The sequence below is a fragment of the Capsella rubella genome, unplaced genomic scaffold, assembly GCF_000375325.1.
Source record: "Capsella rubella cultivar Monte Gargano unplaced genomic scaffold, Caprub1_0 scaffold_1, whole genome shotgun sequence".
Lineage (NCBI taxonomy): Eukaryota > Viridiplantae > Streptophyta > Magnoliopsida > Brassicales > Brassicaceae > Capsella > Capsella rubella.
This window is the reverse complement of record NW_006238923.1, coordinates 1,862,041-1,879,999: the sequence shown is the minus strand read 5'-3', so window position 1 is coordinate 1,879,999 and position 17,959 is coordinate 1,862,041. Positions and strand designations below refer to the sequence as shown.

The 17,959-nt window shown below is 38.8% G+C and overlaps 5 protein-coding genes across 11 annotated transcripts; 1 reads left to right on the top strand and 4 right to left on the bottom strand.

Annotated features, from left to right (window-relative positions):
• Window positions 1–676: 676 nt before the first annotated feature.
• On the top strand, window positions 677–3,910 carry LOC17898659. 2 transcript variants are annotated; one of them, XR_002835498.1, is made up of 11 exons: window positions 677–1,047; window positions 1,144–1,588; window positions 1,676–1,823; window positions 2,047–2,157; window positions 2,269–2,425; window positions 2,507–2,686; window positions 2,790–2,987; window positions 3,090–3,156; window positions 3,235–3,378; window positions 3,458–3,524; window positions 3,616–3,647. XR_002835498.1 is itself a non-coding variant. In XM_006306955.2 (11 exons), exons 1-11 carry the CDS (start codon window positions 874–876, stop codon window positions 3,762–3,764), a joined length of 1,851 nt encoding a protein of 616 aa, XP_006307017.1. In that variant the 5' UTR covers window positions 677–873; the 3' UTR covers window positions 3,765–3,910. The 2 variants fall into 2 exon arrangements, 1 of the variants encoding a protein (XP_006307017.1); XM_006306955.2 differs by having other exon boundaries at window positions 3,235–3,389; window positions 3,616–3,910.
• A 303-nt stretch (window positions 3,911–4,213) lies between these two features.
• LOC17896656 (putative B3 domain-containing protein At3g24850) lies at window positions 4,214–4,975 on the bottom strand. The gene has a single exon (XM_023790014.1). The coding sequence runs from the start codon at window positions 4,973–4,975 to the stop codon at window positions 4,214–4,216; it is 762 nt and encodes a 253-aa protein (XP_023645782.1).
• Window positions 4,976–5,855: 880 nt separating this feature from the next.
• Window positions 5,856–6,541, bottom strand: LOC17899125 (B3 domain-containing protein At1g05920). The gene is given in 2 exon segments (XM_023790011.1): window positions 5,856–6,037; window positions 6,040–6,541. Coding segments are annotated over 2 exon segments (684 nt in total).
• Window positions 6,542–6,999: 458 nt separating this feature from the next.
• LOC17900807 (ATPase family AAA domain-containing protein At1g05910) lies at window positions 7,000–13,667 on the bottom strand. 3 transcript variants are annotated; one of them, XM_023789223.1, is made up of 12 exons: window positions 13,558–13,667; window positions 12,933–13,003; window positions 12,740–12,830; window positions 12,324–12,425; window positions 10,370–12,211; window positions 10,101–10,289; window positions 9,837–9,973; window positions 9,023–9,265; window positions 8,594–8,780; window positions 8,229–8,294; window positions 7,868–8,117; window positions 7,000–7,696 (listed from the first exon to the last, which is right to left on the bottom strand). In XM_023789223.1, exons 2-12 carry the CDS (start codon window positions 12,962–12,964, stop codon window positions 7,290–7,292), a joined length of 3,546 nt encoding a protein of 1,181 aa, XP_023644991.1. In that variant the 5' UTR covers window positions 12,965–13,003; window positions 13,558–13,667; the 3' UTR covers window positions 7,000–7,289. The 3 variants fall into 3 exon arrangements, with proteins under 3 accessions (XP_023644991.1, XP_006303884.1, XP_023644990.1); XM_006303822.2 differs by having other exon boundaries at window positions 12,740–13,003; XM_023789222.1 differs by having other exon boundaries at window positions 12,755–13,003.
• Window positions 13,668–14,142: 475 nt separating this feature from the next.
• Window positions 14,143–17,229, bottom strand: LOC17897264 (endonuclease III homolog 2, chloroplastic). 4 transcript variants are annotated; one of them, XM_023789869.1, is made up of 11 exons: window positions 17,014–17,229; window positions 16,796–16,914; window positions 16,544–16,610; window positions 16,235–16,306; window positions 16,024–16,142; window positions 15,646–15,712; window positions 15,433–15,521; window positions 15,097–15,234; window positions 14,908–15,012; window positions 14,687–14,770; window positions 14,143–14,516 (listed from the first exon to the last, which is right to left on the bottom strand). In XM_023789869.1, the coding sequence occupies exons 1-11, from the start codon at window positions 17,144–17,146 to the stop codon at window positions 14,373–14,375; spliced, it is 1,137 nt and encodes a 378-aa protein (XP_023645637.1). In that variant the 5' UTR covers window positions 17,147–17,229; the 3' UTR covers window positions 14,143–14,372. The 4 variants fall into 4 exon arrangements, with proteins under 4 accessions (XP_023645637.1, XP_006304736.2, XP_023645636.1 ...); XM_006304674.2 differs by having other exon boundaries at window positions 15,433–15,524; window positions 17,014–17,228; XM_023789868.1 differs by having other exon boundaries at window positions 15,433–15,524; window positions 16,796–16,911; window positions 17,014–17,228.
• Between the last annotated feature and the right edge of the window lie 730 nt (window positions 17,230–17,959).

Sequence of the window (17,959 nt, the reverse complement as noted above, 5' to 3'; positions counted from 1 at the left end):
GCACACAAAACACACAACAGGACTTGAAGGAAAAGAACAAAGCTGATAGATAAATCCAAAGACTCTTGTACCAAAACATGCTTTAATTAAAAATAAAATTCCAATAAAACAAACAAAGTACATGCAGCTTCTTTTGTTCTGCTGAAGTAGTACATAAATAGTATTATACAGCAAGACCCAAAAACATCTAAATTAATTTGGAAAAAAAAATGTTACATGAACCAGTACGTGCTGTGCCAAGTTATAAAACACAGAGCCAAGTTATACTGTATATATATAATCTCAAATTGTTCGAGATATTCTGATTTTTACAAGTTGTAGAGAAAATTCAAAACAAAATCCCAAACGTCATAATACGTTCTTCAGTTTTTTTTATTATGAGTCTTCACGAAAAGTCAATAAAATTCAAAATTGAACAGTCCTATCGCGTCAATCAAACCACAAAAGAAGAGCTATTAATTTATGGGACAACAACAGGAAAATCCCATATTACCCTCAAAAGAGATCCACATTGGCGCCTTTCCGAATTTTCCACTATTAACAAAAAAAAAAAGTAAAAAAAAAATAGAAAGACACGAAGTTTAGATGATCGATCTCTCTTGACTCTTGAGTCTTGTCTCTTCTTCTTCTCCTTGTTACTTACTACTAGGGAGACTAGAGAGAGAGAGAGCTGAGCTGACACATTTCTAAATTTCCAACTCTTCTCTCATTACCAAAAACGGTAATATGAGACCTTTTTAGATCAAAATCTAGGGTTTTCCTTTCCCATTAATAAAAATCTCAACTTTATTTTTATTTGTTCCATCTGCTTCTTTGCTTCTTGAATCTCCACTCGGCGTCTTCTTCCTCTTCTGTTGGATTATTTTGGCTTCAATGGAGGAGGTGGATTGCACTTTACCAGTCACGAAGACCACCACGGAACCCTCTGATGCTTGTCCCACAGAGGAGGCCATTCGAGCTTTGTTAGTCTACTTAGTCGACCCTTTGCTTCCATTCAAATCACATGATGTTCCCTCCAAACCTCTCCGCGAATCTGTCGCCAAGCAGGTCCTTTTCTATAACTTCCTCGGTCTCTCTAATTGGTTTGGTTTTCCCCATTTTGCTCTTATTAGACACCAATGCCTCCTCTGTGTCTTGATTCAGGTTCATGCTCTTGTGTTGCTTTACAATTATTACCACAGAAAAGACAATCCTCATCTTGAATGTTTGTCTCTTGAGTCCTTCCGTGACTTAGCTACGGATATGAGACCTGCTCTGCTGCAGCATTTGAAGGAGGAGTCTGGACGAGATGCTGATTCAGAATATACCGTTCTGCTGGAGAAGGTTATCGTGGATGCATGTCGTTTATCCATGGGGTTAGATGCGTCTTCAGATATTTTTTTCTTGAACAAGTTGCCTATAAGGAAAGTTGCAGTTCTGCTAGTTGATTCGGAGAAGAAGAACTGTTATCTTAAACACAGCTCCATCACACAAGGTGTGTGGTCACTCCTTGAAAACCCCATTGAGAAAGAGAAAGCTACTATAGCTAATCAGAAAGAAGAGGTCGTCTTTCAAAAAGTTGCATTTGCTGCTGTTAAGGAGGCCGCAGGTTTGTTTGCAAGACTCATCATCTGTGTTCTATATATGTAATAGCATTCTTTCTGTAAGTTACTCAACAATTTTAGAATCTTTTCAGGTGTTAATCACAAGGACATTGTGATCTTGGAGAGGCATTTGGTTTTCTCCTTGAGTGAAGAGAAGACTGCAGTCCGCTTTTACATAATGAAGTGCACTTCACAAGACAAATTTTCTGGACAAAATCCCATTGAAGAAGTGCTTAGTTGGTAAGTTGATTTGGTATCTGAAGGAAATGCCCTACCTGCAATAGTTATGCCAAATCCAAGGACCTTGTATCCAACTAGATACTGACTTCAAAATGTTGGCAAGATGGTCTTTCAGATGTTATTCTTGAACTCACTTTACTTCACATTAGTTGCATTTGCATGATTGGATAATGAGGTCTTGAAATTTCTAATCAGCCTCTATTTCTCTTCTCTATCTAAATAGTATGCAGGGTCCTTTATTTGAGAAGAGCTTCTCCGAGTGGGCCACAAATTCCATAGTGGAATACTTTCATGTTCTTCCATATGCCAGCCTCATAGAAGATTGGTTTTCCAGGTTTGATTGCATCCTTTGTCTTCCTAAGTTGTTAGGCCTTACATAACTTTTGAGTTAGTTTGATACATTTTCTTGTTTAGGAGATAGCAAAAGTTGATTCTGTCTTTTCAGGCGAGGAGAAACTGAATCTGTGATAGAGAAAGAATCAGAAGCTGTATGTGATGATATTGAAAGCAATGACAAGGAAGATGCAACCAAGGAGTCAGAAAATTTTGACTTTTTTGGAAGAAGAGGAAATGCTGCTTCAAAAAGGAGTTATGAAATTAACGTATGCACTGGTAATGATACTTGTATGGTTGTGTCAAGAATAAAATGGTAGTACAAAGTAACTTGGGAATTTAAATTGCAGGCCAAAAAAGTTGCTGCTCTACTTAGCAATCCTAGAGCTAGAAGAAAAGCTACTCCAAGGATATTAAATCGATACCTAAAAGGAAGTACAAGTTTTCTGAAGGAACCGAATGCCCATTTGGAGACGGTATTTGGGTTGAAGTCTAAGAATGTGCATAATGGTGAGAAAGGTGGTTTGGAGGTAAAGTCTAAAATCTACTACACTAACAACTAAATATTCTCAATTCTATCTTCAAGTTTCCCTTATGAACCTTTTGTAAATGCATGTTGCGTCTGACCCAAAGGATCACAACGAAAGAGGTATCCAGAGGAAGAAAGCTGTTTCTGACAGACTTCATAGCTTTCTTAAGCTTAATGCAGCTCCTGTTTCTGCTCACAACTCTAACCTAAACCTTGAGGAGCTACAGACGTCTCTTCTTTCTAGAGCTACATCACTATCCGAAACTGCAACGAAAGTTCTTCTTTGTAAGCGAGATAAACTGGTAATAACTATAGATTTGATCATAAATGCACAATACAGCAAACAAACTGACTGGCAATAGCATATATCCTTTTTTTTGGCTAAGAACTGCTCTCTTTTGCAGACTCGTCAACAGCGGTACGTAGAAGACGAGATTGCTAAATGTGATAAATGCATCCAGAACATCAAAGGTGTGTATACATGTACATTTCCTTTCTGTCACAGATTTTGTTTTATGTGAATCTGAGTGCTTCTCGTGGTTGTTATAGGTGATTGGGAGCTGCAATTAGAAACAATACTTGAGTGCTGTAACGAGACATACCCAAGCCGCATCCTTCAAGAATCTTCTGACAAGTCAGCATGCCAAAGCAACAAGAGGCTGAAGCTCAGTGAATCGCTTGCTCCTACTAAAAGTCTGTGTCAGGTTAGTTTATGGTAACTATGATCATTTGACGTTCAAAGAATAAGATTCATTGCCCTTAATTATTGCAGAAACTTGATGATATCTGTCTCGTGAATAACTGGGTACTACCAAACTATCGTGTGTCTCCATCAGATGGTAAAGTTTTGAGGTCATATGCCAAATTTGTAGTTAGCTCCTTTACTCACTCAAAATTTTCATGTTGATATTGTTGCTTTGTCCAAAAAAGGTGGGTATGAAGCTGAAGTAAGAATCAAGGGGAATCATGTCGCATATACAGTACATGGAGAGGAAAAGTCTGATGCTGCGGAAGCTAGGGAATCTGCGGCAGCGTGCTTGCTAACTAAGTTGCACAACACAACAGCTAACTTGTCATGACTGAGTGAGATCAAAGAGCAACTCAGAAACCAAACTAACTTCCATCATGAGTAGAAAAGTCCCGTAGAAAACATTTACAAGATGCCAATATTTGTACCAATTCTATCACTCAGTTCAGGCTTCGAGATATATTACGAGAAACAAAAGGTATTAACTGATGCAATAACTTGAGTAGACCAAGCACCAAAACCTGAGTCATGTTGTAAATATTCATCAACTCATACTTAGGCTTTCAGTAATCAGAGTTTGTTTTACTATTAAACCGAAAATGTCCAATCATAGTAGAGAATGAAAATCAAAAGAACGTACAAACGATAGAGTAAAGGTGTAAGATCTATCAAAACGTAGAAAACCCCTCCAAGAAGTTAACTTGACTCAGAAAACCTCTAGAATCGCCTGAACTTAGATGGCAGTACAAAAGTAGACCAAACTCAACAGAGCCAAGAAGCCTAGCAGAGACTGAGAGCGTTGGAAGAGGTCCTCTGTCTCATTGTAAGAGGAACAAGAGCAAAACAGAGGATTCCACGGCATCTGAAAGACCAGAGAGTGATGTAGTCGCCGTGTTTCAATTCATTAGCCTTAACGACGTCGTCCCACCCACAAACCAAGTTGTAGTCTGAGCCTCCGTTGTTCACATCCCATCTCTTTAAAATCACACCCCAAATTTTGGTCCTTTGGTCCACCAGAATCGCTCCCACTCCCATCTTCTCATCTTTGTTGATGTCTTCCTCTATGATTCTCGATTCTACAGGCGTCAAGAAGTCGTTTCTGATTAAAAGGTTGAATGGTATCGAGAGACGGCTCTCGTTTGGGTTAACATCAGCCACGATAAGACTCTTCTCACAGATGAGTCTGGGATCATCTCCGTTCATGTCTCTCATCACCTGAATAAGCCACCTTGGCGTCCTTGAAAACAGAGCAACCACCTTTGATTTCTGGAATCTACTACTACTATAACTGCTCCTCTGTGACACCGCATGGCTCACGGAGCTTGTGCTATCCGTTAGGCACGAAGATGGGGACGATTGGAGTAAGCGTGAAGAAGAAGGCTCAAAACGAGAGCGGTGGAGGAGAGATGAAGAAGTAGAAGCCCAAGAAAGATTTTCAGACCTTATCTTTCTAGGAACGCGATCGTAGATTCTTCTCGCTCTCCTCTTCGTCTTCCTCAGAGACGATCTTGGCTTTTCCTTTTCTTGCGCGTTGATCTTCATCATTCACCTTAGCTGCGACATCCGCCAACTCATAGAGCTTCGACAAAACCGTCTCATCCGCTTGATCGTCTTCGTTTATCGTCATTGTGATCGGAACCCTAACTCGATATCAAAGAGCGAGAAGCTAACGTGAGGAAGAAGTAAATATATGAGAGAGAATGACCGAATGAGAATGAGAATACCACCTGTGTTGACGTTAAATAAGTTAATCAGTTCTGATTTACTTTTTTTTTCTTCTTTCAGCTTAATTAGTAGTTTAATTACTGGGTCAAGCGGCTGCTATATTTGGGCTTAAGATAGGAGAAGTACACCATATCAAATCAGTGAATTAAGGCCCATTAAAGTGATTCTGATTTTTGCGAGCTCTATTTGATTTTGTAATTAGGTTTTGTGATAAAGTGGAAAGAAAAATCCTAATAATTTATCAAAGCGTGGGTACAAAGGTATTAAAAGACCTATGATCCTTCTGCATTCTGTTTCAACATGACTAGAAGAACCTTCTGCATTCTTGTTTTGCTTGATTCCTTCGTTATATTTTTGGGACGAATGTGGCAAAACACTTTACCAATTTGGTCTCCACAGTTTTATACTTTTAGTATGATGTATCACAAGCAAATCAAACATATTATCAATGCAGTAACTTAATAATAAATCATAGCAAATTGAGTAACTTTAAAACTTGATCTGTGTGCGTGTACTGTGTACAGATCAAGAAACAAAACCAGAGCATGTCAAAAGTATACAATTCTCAGTGAACAGCTCTTTATCTGTGAGTAGTAATGTAAGAGAAATCTCAACAAGATTAAGATCCCAACTTCGTACCAAAACCTAGCAACATCTCTATCATAACGAAACCTTAAAAGTCTTGAAAACCTTCTTTTTACTTATCTACACAGAAAGAGCTAGTCAGATGAACAAGGGCAAAACAGAGGATTTCACTGGACCTGAAAGACCAAAGACTGATATTGTCGCCTTGTTTCAATCCATTAGTCTCAACGGCGTTGCTCCATTCACCACGCAAGACAAAACTCCAGTAGCTTCTCCCTGAACTAGTCTTCATATACCTACATTCCATCTTTTAGTTCTGTGATCCACAAGAAACGCAGCCACGCCCATATTCCCTTGGTTAGTGATGTCGTCGTCATCAATCATTCTCGACTCGTCAAGCGTCAAGAAATCGTTTTGGATAACGTCGCTGATAGGGATCGAGAGACGGTTTAGGAGTGGATCAACATCGTTCAAGTCCAGAGTCTTCTCTATGATTAGCTTCGGGTCACCAGCTCCTTTCATGCGACTCATCACCTGGGCAAGCCATTCCGGCGGCGTCTTGTCTTCGCAAGAAGTAGTCTTTCTTCCTTTGGGGATGTTTCTCTTCAATATCGCATCTTTATCTTCTTGTGGGACAGAAGGAAGGTGTTGCTCTGTATCCTTGCGAAGGAACTCGTAACAAGTCCTTTTTCTTCTGGGGACGTGATCAAAGATTCTATCTAATATCTCTTGTCTTATTTGTTCCACAGTCTTGGGGATATTTTGTTTATCCGCCGGTAAATGCAGACCCAAACTCATCTCTCCTTCTATGTATGATTCACGAAGTTGCACTAGCGTAGAGAAGAAGATCACAAGACTTGCCAAAATCTAGATAAAACGAGAAGAGAGAGAGATTGAGATTGAGAAAATGGTGACAGGAGAAATTCACAATGGTCCTCTTTTGTTCTCTTAGAATCTTTATAATCGTCCAAGAACTTTGTTTCTAACCGCTGATTAAATCTCTCAGTGCGTCAAGATTGGTTTTCCCGCTCAATATTTATCCTCAACGGTCATGACAGGAACTCAGAGTTGTAGAATAAGTTCCACCAAGACATGATGAGCTAAACTGGGTTGATATCCCCAAAATCATCGTTCGTTACAGCTCCAATTGATACGTTTTGTTATGTTTACGTTTTGTTCATCTTTTCACTTCCCTTCCGGAAATTACTTGTATTGCACTTAACACCAATTGCGACCAACAGTGAAACATCTTGAGATGATTAACCAAGCTGGACACTTATAAGAGCAATTTGATACAAGAGTAACCTGAAGATTAATCACTTTTGTTTCTTCTATGCCTATTAAGCTTGTTTTTAGGTTGAAAAGTGCAAGTTCTACTTTACAAGAGGATCCTACTGATAAACTACTGTTTGGTCTTAAAGCAACTTTTTCAGTCAAAGAAAAAATCCGGATTGAAAAAAAAAATAAAAAAAATCTTTTGCTTCTTTCATTCTTTTTTTTTTTTGGGGCAAACCTAACCTATTGACCGATCTGAGAAAGTGTAACCTCAGAAATTCGCCTCATGCTGAGCGAATGCCGACAAAAATCTCAAAATTGAATGCTTAGGGTTGCTATCGTCATCGCGAAGCCCTTTGTCCAAAGTCTCAAGAACACCCTTCATGATTCGAGTGTAAAGCCTCTCCATCTGCGGAATGCTGTACTTGTCAGTGCGCTCCATGAGTAGTACTTTTACAGTTTCTATTCGGTTTGATATTTCTTCATCCAACTTAGCGGAATCTCGGGAACAATCACCACTTCCTTCTTCCCTAGATACCTCCTCTTTTCTTGGCTGCTCGCTTTGGTCTTCTCTTTCACCATCTGCTGCTGATGGAGCTGACGGATTTGAGTTGGCCACTTCCGGAGATGGCATTTCTTGGCCTGAATCTTGGTCTTGTAATTTGTCTGCAGCTGAATCTGTTCATCATGAAGTAAACACACACCACATGTATTGAGAAGTCTCATAACCAAGAGTTTTTCTACATCTAGGAATCCGAGATCGCAGGGACTCAAAAGTTTCAGGGAAAGCAAACCACAGACACTTCACACATAAAACAAGAACCAAATCTGCAATTGTAGTAGCATTACCTGCACAGGCAGCATCCACAGTTTTCTTGGGTTTTTTAAGACCTTCATAATCTCGATCTAAATTAACCTCTGGCTGCACATTCCGAAGTCGGGCACTGGTTCTAGTAACAGTTCCCATCTGCACAACAGGAGCTAGACCAAGGATAGATCCACTCAGATCATCTGGTATCTGTGAAGGACCACCTTCAGCTGCGATCTTATCACAATATGTTTGCAGTGCTGGGTCCATCTGTGACAGCATCCCATGCACCTGAAACATAAAAATAACAATGACTTCAGGGAACAGCTTTTAGGAGATGACAGACTTGCAGCAATCTTTGTGGAAAATTATATATGCAGTCTTAGAGACTAGCAAACATACTACATCACGAAGCTCATTGGCTCTACTGACAATTCTTGCTCCAGCATAATCATCTCCATTGTAAGCCTGGATAAATAACCAAAAAAGTTAAGTCAGCCACCATCAACACATCACTTCATTGGTAAGAGTCTCATTCCTTAGCATTGACTTGGAAACGACATTCTGTTTAAGAGAACAGCTATATTCCCTCAATATATCACATGATAAAATGGATAATAAGGACAATGTCAACACCAGCCAAATCTATTCCAGCACCAATCAGTGGGACTTTCTATCCATTACTTTGCTAATGCAGGGACCATATTTTATGAATTGTAAAAGTTTTATCGCCATATAAAAGACATATGTTGTAAATAGGAGTGCACCTTGGCATTTCTCACAATGAGATCAACATCTTGCAAGAACGGTGAACATGTGAGATACTGCCCAGCATCGACACGCTGCAGCAGTGTAGCCGTATCCATTGGATTTTGAATTATTGAGCGATAGTTTGGAGCATCCTCGTCAGTAACTGGGAAGTGAAATGCGCTGAATCTTTTATCATATAGTATCCTGTACAGATAACAAGCGACAATTAAAACAGGCTTATCTGCAATACCCAAGATAACTCCCAACATTATAGACTAGGCAAGGCTACCAGATTATTATATCAGGAACTGTGATCACTAGACCTCCAGTAGGCAAAAAGTAATAGGCCTTCTTGATATAAGTGTAAAGACGACAATAATAAAGCGTCAATATGAACACTGCAAGGGTAGTGCCTTGAGTTACCAAAATATCATGTGCCCATATACCTATTGCAAACATCTCTGAGACACATACGCAATCGTCGAAGGGCATGCTGCTCAGCTTCCACCTTGGCCTTTATTTCTGCGGGTTTTGGACCGGTAGGTTCTTTTGGAACCTTGGGAAGTTCTGGCAGGGACTGTGGTTCATCTGATTTGCTATTTAAGCCTGAAATGACTGAGAGAGCAGCTTCAATCAAACGGTCAAAGAACAAAGACCTGTCTTCGCTTGATGGTTTGTCCACATTATACCTGAAAGCAAATAATGTACACAATCTGAGAGACTGAATAATATAACACAAGCCTGAGGACTATTTCATGGACAACCAAAAGAATGAACAAAATTAAATCTGTAATGAGAGTTCTAGATAATGCTAAGTTGGGGAATGAGACCAATAAAAAGGCAGTACCATTTCACATAAATTATCTATGAACTTCCATGTAATTTGTCAAATATATTATGTACGTTCATAAATTAAATTGATCATTACGTGCCCCATGTTAAGGATCCTTAAGGTGATCAATATCAGAATAACCAAAAAAAATCAACTTGATAAACAAATGTAAGTGGTCAACAGCTTCATATATTAACTCGAGACTAACATGCATGCTACTGAGATGCAAGCCTTTTGACATTGAAGGGATAACCAGCTTTCAGAACAAGCTCCAACTGTATACTATTATACTGAGAACCTACTCAAAAACTTGTTGCTCATGCCCAAAGAAAGTCACTTACCAGTTATATGGGGGAAAAAATAAAAGCTAGTAACAAAGCTGTAGTATGGTACTGGACAGAGTGATTCCAAGTAGAACATAAACTTACACAGATCTATTGTCAAATACTGACTGCTCTTCCATGTCAGATAATTCACCGTAAGAAGTAGCAAGTAATAATATGGGTAGATTTGATGGCAATTCTTCTAACAAAGTCAGAAATACAGCCCTAAGCTGTTCATGAGCCTGCAGCCATCAGTAACAAGATCATTAGAATGGCAATCTAAAACTCAAGGGAATTCCTGCTACAACCATGCAAACGATCTCCAAAAGTAATTTCAGCGAATTGAACTGGAATAATAACGACACTTACATTTTCCCACCAATTATTAAACATCGGTATGTAAAGTATTGAAGGTGTTGTTCTCCTAGCTTCACTAAATATATGTACTAACGCCTCCTCCGGGGTCTTTGCTCCAGGATCCGAAAGGAGAGATGGAAGTCCCAGAGAATGAATAGGAAATTTTTCTAGCTCGTGTAGAATTGCAGGCCCAAGATGATCCTGTTAGGCTAACACGTAAGTGAATTCAGTTCATAATATAAAGCCTTCTGATATAATCACAAGAAACGAAAAGCAGTTACCAGTCCAACTCCTTCACCACCAAGCAGCAGAAGACGAGGACGATAAACAAGAGGAATTGCAGATCCAAATGAAAGTATTGACAGCTTTGTCAACTCTGATGAAGTGGCTGATGAGGGAAAAATATCTGATATTATGCTCATGGATTCAAGGAGGTGTCGATGTAAACATGGCGATACAACCGGGGAGAGTGGTCTGGATTGAACAACAGACCCTCTATGGGCAGCAGGAGTGATAGCTGACATTGCCTCTACAAAGTGGCTCTTCTCAACCTTAACCAATCCAACATCTATGGCATATTTATCATCACTTGTATAAACTTGTGGATATTTCTCACGAAAAGCACGAATAGCAGCTTCAGTGCACAAAGCTTTTAGATCAGCACCACAATATCCTACACAAGTAGCTGCCAGCTCTTCTTTCAGCTCCCTGGTAGGTGGATGCTTCCATTTACGAGTGTGAATATCCAATATTTCGGCTCGTGCTTCACAGCCTGGTAAAGAAAAATTGAACTCACGATCGAATCTACCAGGGCGGCGTAGCGCTCCATCTATTGCATCTACCCTGTTCGTAGCTCCAATGAGAACAACTTGACCACGAGAATCAAGGCCATCCATCAGCGCCAGCAAAGTTGAAACAATAGAATTATGTATTTGTTCTTGTTTGCTAGATCTTACAGGAGCAAGACCATCAATTTCATCAAAAAATATTATGGAAGGCTGATTTCGCTGAGCCTCCTCAAAGAGTAGCTTTAGTTGTCTCTCAGCCTCACCAACCCACTTGCTAAGAACATCAGCACCCTTTCGCATATAAAAGCTAACTTTCTGTCCAGCTTTTGAAGCAGCACACGCTAATGCTCGAGCAATCAGAGTTTTACCAGTGCCTGGAGGACCACATAGCAGTACACCTCTGGGAGGAGTGATACTGTAACTTGCAAAGAATTCTGGATACAGCAACGGAAAGAAAACCATTTCCTTCAAATCATTAATGTATTCAGATAGTCCACCAATCTCATCAAAATTTATATCCTCATTAATCTGCAGTGGCTGGATATCAGCACCTCCTTTAGAACTAGGCCCAGCAGTCTGAGCACCAGAAGTTAATGCAGCCAAACCATCACTTTGGTGGCCCCAACCCGAAGCTCCAACATTCAATCCCAATGAACTTGACCCATACGTGTCTAAACCCCCAAATAGCCAAGGTGGTCCAGATCTGTTTCCACCTCGAGCCCAGGGAATTGCAGGGCCTTGGTCCAACTCATCCACAAGAAGAGAATCATCTGAATCATCTGTTCTTGTAAAGCGATGGCGTTTGTGAGGCCGAGACCCACCTCTCCTAGCATCTCTGCCAACCCTGGTGCCCATGCCTTGATGCAACACTCTCCGCGGAGATCTAGATTGTTGTTGCTTATTAATTTCTTCTGTAGGCATCCTCCGGACTTCAGCACGGTTTCGCAGATCATATCTCTTCCTTCCCTCCTGTTCTTCATCACCCTCCTCATCATCATCACCATCTTCTTCTCCCTCATCTTCGCCATCATCCTCATCTTCTCCATTACCCTCGTTTTCAACCTCAACCTCATCCTCACCGTCATCTACATCATGATCATCTAATTCATTCCCATTCTCAGTTTCATCCTGGCCATCTTTCTCCTCTGATGTATCCTGATCGGCGCCAGATTCTGTTTTCAGTCGTTTGTTAGCAATTATTTTTGAACGACGAGGACGGAGACCTTCACGCCGTGGTGCCAATTCAGTTTCCATGCCCTTTCTACTTTTTGAAGTTGAGAATTTTTTATGAACTCCATTATTGACTCGATTCCTCATATTTCGATATGCCGGACTCTGAAAAAGATCAGAACTCTATTTTCAACAGGCATACCAGTACCACAGTACTTATATAATAGTTTTATGAATCATAACCAAAGAGCCAGTTTTAAGAGGAAGAAATTCTGACCATCATATCTTCATCCTCTGCTCCAGAACTGTCCGTATAGTCCTCAAGATTTACAGAAATTCTTCTCTTCCTTGTGGAACGCCGGAGGTCAGATGCAATTGGCTGTACGTCATTAGCAATGTTATCAACATTCTAGTTTAATCAGACTAAAGATAAACGGTATGCATAACAAAGCAAAGGATTGATCAGACCACTTGTCATGTTGTTCCCCTGATACCATCCATAGACAATATTTAGCCAGTTGAAATAGAAAAATGAAGACAAGATCAAGAAACCGATGATCAAATCAATCCACTAACCAAATGATATACTGAAGGATAAAACTATCGAAGAGGTAGACGTAGAGCAAGATGAAGAGCCAGATTTTATAAACTAATGCAATAACATAGGAAGGACCATGTAATGCTTATGCTTACTGTGGCATTTGATACCCTTGCAGGACGGTTCCCTTTGTGCAGCATCTTTGCGATCTGGGAGGCTGCCGTTCTTGTCTTGGTGTTTCTTTTCCTATTATGTACAATGTTTGGTGAATAGTAAAAGTATGAGCGAGCATACAATTTGGGCCTCCTCCTAAGCCTATCACTAGTTCTAACTGGCTGAGTAACTGACCCATCTCCTTGACTTGATTGCTTCGGATGCATGGAGAAATGCTACCTCTGATGATTACCTCCTTCCATAAACTACAAACCCAAAAATCACAGGGAAAACAGTATTAATAAAAAATAACAATACGAGGTTACTTTCAATTCAAACACTTATAAATACGTTCCTGACAGGTATGTAATCTAAAGGTATCACACATGTAGAGTCCAAACACTCATACACAAGAAGAATTGCAGAAAAATCAGTTTCCACATATCAAAATACTCCCAGAAGGAGTACAACTAAGATTCTCTCACAGCCACACTCAATCTCGGAACACCAAATCCTAATAGACATGCACTCATAGAGATAAACCCCAAAAGAGGAATCCACTAAACCTCCGAGTAAAAGAAAGAAAAATCCTGAAGCAAACCCTAGAAACTGAAGCTGCATATGATCAGTTCAATTAAATCAACGGTTGCTGTGCATTAATATGAACAAGTACTTGCTAATCAACAGCCAAACAGACTATTTATCCGATTGCATTAGCCAATATACAACTCCAGCGAGACAATCAACTGAGAAAATGAACGGAGATAATGCAAAATCGAGCAAGCAGAAGAGAGAGGTGGTAACATAAAGACGCAGAAACCTGAAGATTGCAGAAGGTGAAAATGAGAGAAAGATCGAAAGTGTCAGTGGAGACTGCAGAATTTGCAGGTCCGTCTTCGTTGCTCTTCTCCCTCTTTTTTTTTTTTTTTTTCTTTCTCTTGGAACGTTTTTTTTTTTTTTTTCCGGCTGCTGCTTTAATAAAATTTTCTAACCCACTCTTTGTTTGGACGTAAGTGTATCTCTATCCTTACCTCTACTAGTCTGTGGATATTCTTACAAGTTCGGGTTATTTATAAAGTTACTCCCCCGAATATGTTATGTATCATCAAATTAACCCCATAACTTCATTCCATTTGGTAAATTACCTAAATTTAAAATTAATTTTCTTATGACCATTAACATTTCTTAAACACAATGTGTGGCTAAACCCATCAGCCTTTAGTAAGTGTCTTCTCGTCTTGAGAATTCAATTAATCTGTTTGTTGATGGTTTTTGAACATAGAATATCATTTAAATTTGGTTTGACCCCAATAAAAAGGGGATATCAGCCATTTCACAAGTTGCAAACAAAACTAGATAAGTTACAAGGTAGATAACTCCAAATTACTTGCTTTTAATGGAAATACGGTTTTTGAATTGCTCTTTGAAGCATTTTCATAATAATCAATTAAAAGTTTAAAACTATACTTGCCCAAGTGTCTTTCTTTCATACACACACAAGTGGGATGCTCTTACATTCCCTATAAAGGTGATAAAACTATACATTTTCTTGGGTACAATTTAACTTTTTCCGAGGGGATTAATCACAAAATGGGTTAAGAAATTATCTGGTAGAAGAATCCAGAACCAAAGCAACTAAAGTTTTTTGCTTTTGACAGATTTCTTCAATTTGGATGATGAGCTTGGGGTCTCCTTGAAGGCAGATGGGCAGAGCTCAGTGATACTACAGGTTCCACATCGTGGTCTTAGTGGTGTGCAAATCGTTTGTCCAAAACCTACCTGTGTTTAGATTTCAGACAACAAAGAAACAGAGAGGATGAAGATTAAGTGGAGTTCTACAGGTTTCAGCCATTTTTCTTGCTGACATATGAAATGTTCATAATAATCATAAGTAGATTGTTTTGTGTATGGACATGCATTTTAAGTTAGAATCTCTTAGGATGACGTACCAACAGAAAGTTGATAGCGACCCATTCTTCTTTTGGAAGCCATTGTTGCAGAGCTACTCTAGTTTCCTCAGGGGACGAGGTTTTCTGGTCCAGAACATATGAGAGATGGGTGACAAAGAGCAACGAGCATACAAAAAAAGCGGCAAAATTTATATCAAGTCTTAAGAAATCAATCTCATACATATATATAATTAAACATAAGCCTGATGTTAGAGAAGCACCTGTTTCGTTCCTGGTTTAGACACCCAACCAAGTCTATTGCAAATGCGATGCACATGTGTGTCTACACATATTCCTTGAACATCATTCCAGGCTATATGCAAAACCTATCACCAGACAACAAAAAAAAACCTTATAAGAACTATGGACACATGTATCTCTCTTACAAAACTACTATCGGAAACTTCTACCAGATGAGCAATCTTAGGACCAACTCCTGGAAGTGAGAGTAGTTCTTCCAAAGTGCTTGGAATGTCACCGTCATATTTAGTCAGACAAATTTTTGCAACTTTCTTCACATTCGTAGCCTTTCTAGTATAGAATCCCACCTACGAGTAACACGAGTAAACAGTAAGTTTCATATCGAATTAAAAATGACAACAATTTCCATTTAAATTTTCTCATTCCTTTCTTTTCATTTCTTAAATACTTTTCATGAAAGAATATGGCAGTATGGGTCATGTACGAGTCAATGAGGCCTTCAAGGCTTCAACTACATGAAGTAAGATAACTAAGGAATAATATACCGGATAGATCAATTCCTTAATGGTTGATTCATCGGCTTTGTCAATGGCTTCGGGGGTGAGAAGGCCATTTTGAAGAAGACGGTCTACTGCTGCTGCATATTAAAAGTGTTTGGATATAATATCAGGAAACTTGGAGATCCAGATGATATCATAGATACTGGAATGGTGAAATTACGCGTTCTTTCAACATGGGCTGAGTAATTCAAATCTCACCACTAGTTATGTAATCTTTAGTCTGACTTGAAAGTAGTGTTCCTATGAGCACATAAAATCGCCTTTCCTAGAAATAGGATGAGATAGGTCAAAAGCAAAAACAAGATTATGAAATGTGAAAACAACAAAGGCCACAAGAATCAGAAATAAGAGATTTTCCTAATCCTAGGCTAGCATTTTGTTAATAGTAACATAAAGTGTTAGGGAGTTTTCAGTTCAAGGTAAAAAGCTAGGAACTTGGTTCCCAATCTATGCTTAGAATACCATGTAATAATGAAAAGAAATGGGAAGTAACATTTGAGAAAGCAATGAGACCTAAAACCAATAGGCACAAACTCAGAGATACCACAATTCCCATATAGATGTAAGATCTTCTACCTTTGGAGGTAAAAAGCTTCCAGTCCTATCACATTCTAGATTGTCAACTGGTGCTTCTTCTGAAGATGTCATTTTTCGAATACCCTCGATCACCTTTTCCCAGTTATCAGGTGCTATCCCTAAATAAACATGTTACGGACATCACAATTTCCATAAAGAATAAATGTACCCGAAATTTCACTAAGAATATTAGAGTATCGTGAATGAAAACCTGCAGTTTTGACCGAAGATGCAGAAGCGCTAGCTTCAGTTGATTTTATACATGAGTTTAGTTTTGAGGTCCCTGCAAAAACCATTCATACAAGAAATCATGCTATGAGTTGAAGGGTGATGAGAACAAGGTTTGGTTCAGTCACTTTACTGTTTTCAAAGATTCAATCCATCAGACATCTGTGATGATTGACGTTGGGTTACAAAATATGACTGACGACTCAACTCATGAATGTAACTTAAGATTAATCAGGAATACAAAACATTTTCTTCAAAAAGGGAAAATGTAACCGTAGATAGTGAGACTTACTAGATGAAGCAAATCCACTGGTACTCTTGTAAGGAGACTCTTCTATATCAGGTAATGCCAACATCTCCTGCATCATTACATAAAACATATATTTTTTGTAAGAACAGAGTAAACTGAAAGAACAATTACAACAAAAATAACAAAACTATATCTGAGAAATGTCATCCCTGTGAGAAATATGATTTGGTTAAGAACGTAGAAACCAGTAAACAAGAATATCATACTCGAAGCAGAATTATGAAATTACATTACTTTACGGGAATTGATTCCTCTGGTGGAATCTTCATCCAAGGGCTCCAAATCTTCCTGCTTTAGCCTTTTCTTCCTCAAAGAGAGTCGAGTCTCAGACTCGGGAGTTACATTGGCTGCTTCTGACACCAAAACAGAACAACCGACCAATTATGAAGTGAAGTTCCATCAATTTCCCATAAAGTCGGAAAGAGAGAGAGAGAGAGAGAGAGAGGAGAGACCTGAAGTGGAATCGGAACGAAGATTTAGGGATTCTGCGGAGATGCATCGAGTAGAGTAATTTCGGCGATTCATAGCGTTAAAAACACGAGCGGCGATGGATAATGTTGAAGCGGCTCCGGTGCTGAGAATCATAGTGCCGATCTTTGTGTTTCCATCAGTTTCAGATGAAAAAACAAAAACACAAATTGCTTAAATTATCGATTTAGCAAAAGGAAAATTCCTTAGACTTTTTAATATTTTTCAAAAAAAAAAAAAAACATGAATTTTGTTGGTTGCCAAAAAAAAACACAAAGTAATTTATAGATGATAGATTTTCTAGTTTCTCAAGTATTATGGTTACGATTTTCAACGAAACTAATTCAAATTTAGGGTTTTACTATATAGGATTGTGATCTTAATTTTTTTGGGTTTTTCTCCTCTGTTTTGCCATGAATATGGTTTCTTGTTTGGTCTACTCTAAAGGTTTATAAGTGTGTGATGGAATTGATTGACTTGTGCAAGTGTTTTAGGTGAATTCCTCCAAAATGCTCATACAATCAGAGCCAGGGTTGTAGTTTTTAGCCTGTTCTAATCAAATGATAATCTGATTATACACGAACAATTTTTGGATTCACCCCTAGGGGTGAATCCTTTTGTTCACCCCCTTCCCTTGTAACCAATAAAAATGATACATGTCATATTACTTTAAATTTGTCATATTTTTAATAAAAACTTAAAATTAATAAATGAAACAAATTATGTAAATAAAACATTAAAAAGAAATCAGTTTAGTTAACGGCGTCGTCACTCGACACCATTTTTTTTTTAGGTTTTCAATTTTTTAATTTAGTGGCCATTGATTTATTTTGGATAACTGCTGTTCCTATTGCCATTGATGAACATCTCCACCCTCTTTTGTTGTAGTCATGGGCAACGGAAGTTAGGAATTGAAAATATAAGAGTTTG